The sequence below is a fragment of the Dipodomys spectabilis genome, unplaced genomic scaffold, assembly GCF_019054845.1.
Source record: "Dipodomys spectabilis isolate Male_0828 unplaced genomic scaffold, ASM1905484v1 ptg000175l, whole genome shotgun sequence".
Taxonomy (NCBI): Eukaryota; Metazoa; Chordata; class Mammalia; order Rodentia; family Heteromyidae; genus Dipodomys; species Dipodomys spectabilis.
The window spans coordinates 6977501-6987508 of NW_024870852.1; the positions used below are offsets into that span (position 1 = coordinate 6977501).

General features: G+C 49.7%; 1 protein-coding gene across 1 annotated transcript in view; it reads right to left on the bottom strand.

Moving 5' to 3' along the window:
- Mavs (mitochondrial antiviral signaling protein) overlaps positions 1–9761 on the bottom strand; it is an 11049-nt gene extending 1288 nt beyond the window's left edge. Inside the window, exons 1-6 of the mRNA XM_042694436.1 lie at positions 9532–9761; positions 6560–6737; positions 4887–5056; positions 3967–4117; positions 1216–1676; positions 1–175 (exon numbers count right to left, since the gene is read on the bottom strand). The exon at positions 1–175 is cut by the window's left edge and continues 1288 nt beyond it. Coding sequence (XP_042550370.1) covers positions 1–175; positions 1216–1676; positions 3967–4117; positions 4887–5056; positions 6560–6737; positions 9532–9648 — 1252 coding nt within the window. The 5' untranslated portion in view covers positions 9649–9761. The remainder of the gene's footprint in view (positions 176–1215; positions 1677–3966; positions 4118–4886; positions 5057–6559; positions 6738–9531) is intronic.
- Positions 9762–10008: the final 247 nt, after the last annotated feature.

The following is a 10008-nucleotide window of genomic DNA, read 5'->3' on the forward strand; positions in this document are numbered from 1 at the left end:
AGCAGCTCAGGGAGCTGCTGGGGCTGATGGCGAGGTCCTCAGAGCATCCTGAGAACGGCTGGTCCAGCTGGGACAGCAGCACACCCGGCTTGCTCACCTCTGACCCTAAGCTTCTGTCTGGGCAGAGTGAACTGCCTCCAAAGGCAGCTGTGGGTGCTGATGCCTCTGGGGTCCCCTGAGGGGGAAAAAGAAAACAAGAATGCCAGAAGGAGTTAGGGATGGCAGAGAGACAAGTCAGGTTGGGTAGTCCATTCCCAAGCCAGAGCATAAACTCAGCTCAACTCATCAGTTCCCAGCCCATAATGCTCCTGAGACCATGACCTTAGAAACCTAACCCATTGGTGGAAGAGGAGGAAACCAAGATCCTACAGCACATCATTGGTGGCCCCTCCAGGGAAGCTCTGTCACTCTCAGTGGCCTATGAGCTCACCTCTTCTGGGGAATCCTTGCTAGGCCTGGAGCCTATGGACTTGGTTCCTCCAGCAGCAGTGGGAACAGATGTAAGGCCCCAGAGGTGGTGGCTATGGGACCTGTTGGGTCCAAGCAGTTGCTCTGGGCTGCCTGGCCTAAAACTTCTGTCTATGAAGCCTGGGCATGGCAGGATAGCCAGGCATCCTGCTAGTGAAGAACAAGGCACTGAGGCACTTGGGACACCATGCACCAAACCACACTGCTTCCTCCTCTGTGAAACACTGTTGATTTGTTGAACTGAGGGCTCTAAGCTCCAAAGGACCAGAGGAGGTGGCCCCATGCCCGACCATCCTAAGGGTCCACATTTAGGAGCTCTCATGACTGTTGTCTCTCCTGGAGGGCAGGGGGTGTGGTCCAGGGGAGGCTGCTTCTCAGTTGTCCCTACACACTCAAGAAGAACCCAGGAAGCCAAGTGTTGGTGGCTTCTCTGCAGGCTGATATCTGAAGATAGCAGTTCAGAGGCAGCCTAAGCAGGAAAGTGTGAGATGCTTATCTCCAATTAATAATCAAACATTCAGAAGTGGAGCTGTGGCTCAAATGGTAGAGCACCAGCCTTGAGAGAAAAAGTTTAAGGACCACGCCCAAGCCCCAGTACCAGCCTTCCCCCAAAAGGAAAAGCCCATGGATTTTTCCCATACTGGAAACAGTATATAGACAGGAATGGGTCCAAGAACAGGCTCCAGAGGACCAGCTCTCACACCAGGAGAAAGGATTTAGTCACTGCTAGGTAGAGTGAGGACTCACCTTGGCTCTGTTGTTGCTCTTGCTTGAGGGCCCAATGCTAGCAGGCACTTTGGGTAGTGTTGTGCCAGCACGTGTTGGGTTGATGGGCAACTTGGATGGTGCTAGATGGGTGAGCATATTAGGGGGCATTGCACCAGGGGTCTTTGAGCTGGTGGGCAGCTTGGAAGGCCCTGTACTGGCAGCTGTTGGGGTAGAAGGCACTTTGGAAGCCATGGTGTTCACAGGCATCTGGGTGGTAGGAGGAGGCACTGGGTTGGTAGTCACAGAGTTGCCAGGTACCTCTGCATCACTAGCTCCCTTTGTAGAAGCCAAGCCAGAAGTCAAGGAAAGGGAGGAGTTGCCAGCAGATGGAGCTGACCCCGCAGGCCCAGGCAAGCGACTTGCCCTGGCACGGGCCAGGGGCTGAAAGGAGACAGTTGGAGACACAGGCCCACGAGTTGGTATGGGACTGGTGGCAGTACCTGCAGGCAGTAAAACAAAAGAGGAATATTTTACCCTCAGGGTTGGAAAAAAAAGGTCCCTCTACCCCAGGTCACATTGTCTCAACTGCGTCTAGGCCTCAGGATCTCCTGTCTATGAAGTCAATTCCAAAGCCCCTTTGGTCATTGCTTTTGGGCCTAAAGATTCAACAGTTCCCCTAGGTTCTTGACCTATAGCCCCAAGTCTCTCCTGTACAAGAGTGAAATAGTCTCTCCCTCCTTCTAACTTCACCTAAGGGCTTGGAGATCATTATGAAGTATTCTCGCCTCTTATCCCACCCCAGGGTACTTACTCCCACTTCTCTTATTTCTGTTTTTCCTCTTTAGTCTGGTAAAATACTGGGCCCCTAACTATGCCCAAGGAGCCCTGCTATCCAATTCCCTGGCAGGAGCAATCCTAGACCAGGCCAAGGGATAGCAAAATAGTTCAATCAAACCTCTTAAACCAGGCTGGGAAGGTGGCTCAGTGGTAGAGCGCTTGCCTTGCATGCCTGAGGCCCTGGGTTTGATTGCTCAGCCCCACATAAGCAAAAAAAAAAAAAGCCCAAAGTGGTGCTATGGCTCAAGTGGTAGAGCACTAGATTTGAGCTGAAGAGCTGAGGGACAGCACCCAGGCCCCAGAGTTCAGGCCCATGACCGGACTCAAAATAATAATAACAATAATAATAATAATAATAATATACCTCTTAAACCAGTTAAATAGTACCAAAGGCTAGCTAGCCCCCAGGGGTAAGGAAAAAGGCACTCCTGGGAGGAAGCAGCAAGTGACAGCCCATGAAAGGAATGGCATCAGGAGTCTCCCAGACCCTTAAGAATGAAAATACCAGGCCCTGAGGCAGACAAAGATCAGAGTTAAGTCTGATGGTTCCAACCTTAAGTCTAACACCAGAGAAAGTTCATGATGGCAACTGGGTCCATAAAGGTATTAAGATCAAAGTGCCAGCTGGGTGCCAGTGACTCACACCTGTTAACCCTAGCTATTCAGGAGGCTGAGATCTGAGGATCTCAGTTGGAAGCCAGACCAGGCAGGAAAGTCCATGAGACTCTTACATCCAGTTAACCCCAAAAAGCCAGAAGTGGAGCTGTGGCTCAAGTGGTAGAGTGCTAACCTTTAGCACAAAAGCTCAGGGACAGTGCCCAGGCCCTAGGTTCAAACCCTTTTGTCTCCAAATTCTAAAAGGTGTTTTACGACAAGCACACATTTCATCACAAAGCACAAATACATACTAGGAATCATTTGGGAGTGGCAGGAGTAAGACACTAAGATGGCTTCTCCCAACTTTTAATTGTTCATGTGTCAGGCCACTGAAGGCTGACCAAGTATCTGTCAGGTGGAACATGTTTTCTAACCTGAGAGATCAAGGTGAACAGTGTATACTCAGTCCTGAGGGGGGACACATAGGCCCAGTGTGCAGTCCCAGTCCATGGCTGATAAAGACCACACTTCCTCTGGGGACTGAGCCACTTGAATGGTTTGCTGGGAAATAGAGACCCATTTGAGACAGCACAGTGATGGAGGGCTCCCCTACTAACAGCTAGCTCAGCTCTGTATTGTCCTCTGTCCTCCCGGCCCTGGCCACTTCCTACAAGGTCCTTTCAGCACAGTGCCGAAAACGGCTTTGATTCTCTTCCCTACCCATACTGTTGCAATGAACAGCAATACACACCTATACAACAAGCCAGACCCTCTGTGATGACTTTGCCAGTCTTTGCATCTAAGAATGGAAGTTTCTCCATTACTTGGAGCTGAGCTAGCCTTAGAACTTATTTGGACTCCCAGAATAGGAATAGAGGGCAGCTCATGTGCATGTGCTCCGCGCCCCCCTCCTCGCCCCCCAATGAGGAAGAGGTAGAAGCAGATCTTGTGTATTTGCTGATGATTTCATGAAAGGAAATCCAGCCAAGACCAAAACTGTTCAACTGCGTCAGTCATGTGTTAAATCATGGTTGTTGTTTGTTTGTTTGTTTTGCCAGTCCTGGGGCTTGAATTCAGGGCCTGCCCATTGTCTCTGAGCTGCTAGCACTCTACCACTTGAGCCACAGCGCCACTTCCAGCTTTTTCTGTCAAGCACACTACCACTGAGCCACATTCCCAGCCCCATGGTTGCATTTTTTAAACTCTTTATTACAAAACAAATAATATACTCTCCTAAGAAACTCTCTGAACATCCTTTAGTCCTGCCTTGTTTTCTGTCCTAAGAAGGCTAAGGGGTAACTCTAATCCTCTGAATTAGAGAGCTGAGAGTCCTCAAACATCCCATTTCATGCATACCTGCTGTGTGAGTGCTGCTCAGTTCTGGGGCCTGGTCCTGATGTCTGCTGGAGGCCACAGGGTTGAGGACCGGCAAGTTAGATGATGGTCCACTGGAGGAGCCACTGGAATTCCTCTGGATGGCCCCAGATTCATGGGCCTGCTCTGAACTCTGCAAGAGAGGAAATATGAATAAGGTAATTCCTTCTCCCAAAAGCTAGCAAAGGGCAGCTGGTGTTCCTGGAGCATCTCCTACAGGCCTCAGTCCATACACTGCCAGCGACTATCTATATGTGATCTTGCATCTACCTCAGTGAAAACGAGGGGTCACTCAGCGGCACATCACTGGCCCAGCTTGCACAGGGCCTGGGTTCAATTCCCAGCACTTTATAAAGAATGGAACACAAAATCAAACAAACCCACAAACCAACCATGGGGTCCCTATCTACCTGTGTGGCTTGTGGGGAGGTCTTCCTGTCTGTGAACACTGCATAGAATCCAGAATCCTTTCTTCAGGGGCTTCTGCACAGACCTTGTGGCCTCAGGTCCACAGGACCTGTGTCTGCAGGACACCCCATGGTCCACCCATCACATCTCGGTAGAAAACTGGTTAGCTTCCCCCCCACTTCACTGCTGATAACTACAGCTCCTTGCCCTATCCATCCTGACCTCCCACACCCACCAATCAGATCACTCCCAGGCTCCTCCAACTGACGTGACATGTCAGATGATCACTGCCAAGACCTCCAAACTCTGGCCTCCTAGCTGGCTGGCAACAGAGTGTTCCCCAACACTCTGCTGCCATGGGCCTGGAGCAGCTTCCTATTGAGATAGCCCTGATATGTTGAGGGGAGAAGAGAACTTCAGGAAGGCTGGGTAGACAGAAGGGCACAGATCAGAACACAAAAGCAGGCAGACCAAGGTCAGCTATGAGGACTTACCTCTCCTGGGGATTTTGGCGGCTGGGTGTCCTGGACAGGCATGGGGTAACCTGCCTCCCCTTGGTAGCCATTGTGGGGTCTGCTGTGGGCTGTAGCAGATTCAGAGGCTCTTGAAATCTTGGCAGGAACTGCTGGGTCCTCTGGTGGGGCCGGAGAGTGGGCCGGGGCTCCTAGAGGACAAAGATACCAAGATAGGAGAAGGAATCAGGAGACTTAAATGGTGTTTGCCTAATAAGTGCAAGGCCCTGAGTTCAGACCTTAGTACCACCAAGAAAGAAAATGGTGTTATGTCCTGATGACAAAAAAGGCTAAGGTGCAGGCCTGGGAAGGAGGCTCAGTGATAGAGCGCATGAGGCCCTGGGTTCAATTCCACAGCACCACATAAGCAGAAAAAGCTGGAAGCGGCACTATGGCTCAAGTGGTAGAACGCCAGTCTTGAGCTGAAGAGATGAGGGACAGCACCCAGGCTCAGAGTTCAGACCCCACAACCGACAAATAAACAAACAAACCAAACACTAAGGTGCTTTGGGATCCTCATGTCCCCCTTCTTAACTCCAAAGGCTGACTTGATGTGATACACTTCTCAGCATTGACAAGCATCACTGGGGTAGGCAAGAGGGAGGAGACAGGAGTATTATGGAGGAAAGGAAAGATGTCAAGGGTGGCCTGATCAGTCTTTCTGTACCCAAATGGTGTTAGTGGTCACTCCTTCTCTGTCCCCAGACTTTCTCCTCCTCATGCTGTCACCCCCAAATGACCCCTTCCACCACCCACTAGAGCCCTCCCACAGCTATTTGTACTCAAAAGACCACTATTATCCCAGGCCTCATACCTATAATCCTAAGCACTCAGAAGACTGAGATGCAGAGAATTGTGGTTAAAGGCCAGTCCAGGCAGAAAGGTCTGTAAGACTCTATCTCTAAAATAACCAGCTAAAAAAGGAGGACTGGAGGTTTGGCTTGAGTAGCAACAAGGCAGTAGAGCAAGCAAGCGAAACGACCATGATCGTGAGTCTGAGTTCATGCACAATCTTCACAAGTAAAAGAGACCAGCCAGGAAAGAAAAGAGGGAGGGAGAAAAGAAAGGAGCAAAAGGCAAATGTGTGGTAACCCACAGCTGTAAATTTGACAGGGATCGAAGGAAGGCCTCTGTTATGAACTGTAAATAGGGCTGGCTTGACTTTTTCTTCCTATGTCTCTTCTCAGGCCCCATCCACCAAATCCCCTCTGATCACTGGCAGGGACATTGAAAGGAATGAAGGAGTAACTAGGCAGCTGGGAAAGAGGTGGAGACCAGGGTGTTCTCAGGGAAAAGCAGGGGGAAGAGAAACAGAGAGAGGGATGGTAAGCCAGTGAGCAGAGGAGGAAAGAACGGGAAAGGACATAAGGAAATGTGGGAAGCAAACACCACAGCTACAGAAATAACATGGGATCCCTGGCTGAGCACTGAGCCCCAACTAAGCATACAAAAGTCCTCCATGACAGACACTGCCATCAGCCCCATTTTGCAAAGAAGACTGAGGCCCGAAGAAATTAAGGAACTTGGCCAAATCGACACCAACCAGGATCCAATCGAGCTATTCTTTGCTCAGGAATTCTGGAAAAATAAGGATAAGAGAAGGTAGGAGGTACAGGGGTGGGGAGGGTAAAGGGGGGCGAGGGCAAGAAGCTCACCTCGAGGCAAGTAGCTATGGTAGACACTGGCCACTTGTCCAGCAAGCACAGACAGTTCACAGGCGTTCAATGCCCCAATGAAGAAGTCCACCCAGCCAGTCCGCCGCTGAAGGCTATTGAAGAGTTCCCAGAGTGTGTCCCGGTTCCCCAGACGCGCATAGGAGGCCCGCAGGCGATCCTGGAAGACAGCACAGCAGCTCTGCTCAAGCCAACTGCCCCACCCCCCTCACTTCTTCCCTACTTACAAGAGGGCCACTGCCCCAAGAGGCCACCATGTGACATGGTCCAGCTCAGATCAAGGCCAGGGTATAGTCCCAGTGGGTAGAAGAAAGCACAGCACAGCTGCAATCAGTAAGAGCAGCTGCCTAGAAACAGACTCTGTACCAGGCTCTCCCTGCTTAAGGCTTTGCATCAACCGTCCTACTCAGTGCTTTCATTACCCTTGCTTTCTGGATGAGGAAACTAAAGCTTTAAAGTAACAGGAATCCTGGGTAGGAATCCAAAGCCTTGGATTTAGATGACCCCCAAAACAAAGAGAATAAAGTTTGTTTGAGTTAGTAGCTCATGCCTATAATCCTATTCAGGAAGATGAAATCTGAAGATCCTAGTTCCAATCCAGTGGGAAAGTGAAACCCTTATCTCCAACTAACCAAAAACAACAACAAAAACAAAACAAGTAGAGGTATGGCTCAAGTAGTAGAGTGCCAGCCTTGATGAAAAAAGTTAAATGTGACTGCAAAATCTTGTACCTGAGGTTACAAGGTCCTGAGTTCAAACCTCAAAAGAAAGAAAAGGAAGGAAGGAAGGAAGGAAGGAAGGAAGGAAGGAAGGAAGGAAGGAAGGAAGGAAGGAAGGAAGGAAGGAAGGAAGACTGGGCTGGGAAGGTGGCTTAATGGTAGAGCGCTTGCCTTGCATGCATGAGGTCTCGGGTTTGATTCCTCAGCACCACATACTCAGAAAAAGCCGGAAGTGGCACTGTGGCTCAAGTGGTAGAGTGCTAGCCTTGAGCCGAAGAGCTGAGGGACAACAACCAGGCCCAGAGTTCAGGCCTCAGGGACTGGGAAGGTGGCTCAGTGGTAGAGTGCTTGCCTTGCATGCATGGATTCGATTCCTCAGTACCACATAAGCAAACAGAAAAAAGCCGGAAGTGGCACTGTGGCTCAAGTGGTAGAGCACTAGCCTTGAGCTGAAGAGCTGAGGGACAGCACCCAGGCCCAGAGTTCAGGCCTCATGACCGGACCCCCCCCCCCCAATAAAAAAACAGAGTTCAGGCCTCACAATGGACAAAAAAAAAGAAAAGAAAGACAGACAGAAAGAGAGAGGGAGGGTGGGAAAGAGAAAGAGAGAAAGAGAAAGAAAGAGAGAGAGGGAGAGAGAGAGAAAGAAAGAAAGAAGAAAGCAAGGAAGGAAGGAAGGAAGGAGGAAAGGAAGGAAGGAAGGAAAGGAGGAGGGGAGAGGAGAGGAAAGGAGGGGAGAAGAAAGGGGAGAGGAGTGGACAGGGGAGAGGAGACGAAGGGAGGGGAGAGGAGGGGAGGGGAGGGGAATGGAGGGGAAGGGAGGGGAATGGAGGGGAGGGGAGGGGAATGGAGGGGAGGGGAGAAGGTATAATTCCCAGCAACAAACAGATGAAAGAAGACAAAGGTGAAACAAGGAGTTGAGAGCACTGAGCAGATTCTGGGAAGATAGCAGTTGCAGAGAGAGAGAGAGAGAGAGAGAGAGAGAGAGAGAGTATTCAGATTCCCACCAAAAAAAACACACAAGCAATCAGACACAGCAGAAATGAAAATTCACAGAAACTAAGTTGGGCTTGTTGGACCATAAGGAGGAGGAGGAGGAGGAGGAGGAGACCCCACCCACAGAAAGCAAAGTACAAGGTATCCCACCAAACACCCCAATATGAGGTAGAACCAAACCTCACAGGACCCAGACCTGCATTGCAAATGGTATCTATGTGGGAGGATAAACAGGAAGCATTGGCACTTTCTTTTCTTGTATGTGTGTGTGTGTGTGTGTGTGTCTGTGTGTGCGAGCACACACATGCTGGTACTGGGGCTTGAATTCAGGGCCAGTGTGCTGTCCCTTAGCTTTTTGGCTCAAGGCTGGCACTCTATCACTTGAGCCACAGCTCCACTTCTGGATTTTTGGTGGTTAATGGAGATAAGAATCTCACAGACGGGGCTGGGAAGGTGGCTTAGTGCCTTGCATGCATGAGGCTCTGGGTTTGATTCCTCAGCACCACATAAGCAAAAAGGAAAAAAAGCCAGTAGTGGCGCTGTGGCTCAAAGTAGTAGAGCACTAGCCTTAAGCAAAAGAGCTCAGGGACAGCATCCAGGCCCCGAGTTCAAGCTCCATTACTGACCAAAAAAATAAATAAAAAATAATTAAGATGAAGAAAAGAAGACTGAAAAACAATAGTTAAAAGGAACCAGAGCCAGTAAGAGGCTAGTGTCATACTTTAGCACTACCCAAATACAACACAAGAGGGGGCGGTTGAGGCTAGAAAAGCCATCCTGAACCACACTTGTTCCTACTTAGAAAAGCAGCAAGAACAAGAAGGAAGATGCAAGAGAAAAAAAAGAGAGGAGGGGATTGGTCTTGGCCTAGGTAAAGAACTAGATTGAGGGGCTGGGAAGGTGGCTCAGTGGTAGAGCGCTTGCCTTGCATGCCTGAGGCCCTGGGTTCAATTCCTCAGAACCACATAAGAAAAAAGCCGGAAGTGGTGCTGTGGCTCAAGTGGTAGAGCGCTAGCCTTGAGCTGAAGAGCTGAGGGACAGCACCCAGGCCCAGAGTTCAGGCCCCATGACCAGACCCAAAAAAAAAAAGAGGTAGAGCGCTAGCCTTGAGCTGAAGAACCGAGGGACTGCGCCCAGACCCAGAGTTCAAGCCCCACAACAGGACCCCCCCAAAAAAAAAAAACTAGGATGAGGTTAAACTTGGAATCCCACAGTCCAGCATCTGTCACTTCTGCTCACCTGATCGCTGGCTGTAAGGCAGGGTAGGTAGGGCAGAATCTCCAGAACATCCACCCGGCAAAAACTGCTGTGATTACGGCAGATATACTTATAAGTCTTCTCTTCAGCAAAGGTCATGGCTGTTCAGCTTCTGAACAGAGGGTTCTCTAGCCCTGGGAAGTGTGGATGTACTGAGAGAAAAAGACTGGAAGAAAAGACATTATACATGATAACAAGGCTGGAAATAAAGTTGGACGAAGGCAATTCTTACATTTTAGGACTCTTTGGGATTTTCCTTTTAATTTTTCTTCTTCTTCCTTTTTCTTTAGGGCCTCATGCTCACACTCAAGTTTGTTTCTTTTTTTTTTTTTTTTTTTCTTCCTCTTGGCTAGTACTCATCAATTAAGCCATGCCTCCAGCCTGGCTTTTTGTGGTTAACTGGAGATAAGAGTCTCACGAACTTTTATACCCAGGATGGCTTCAAATCTCCATCCTCAG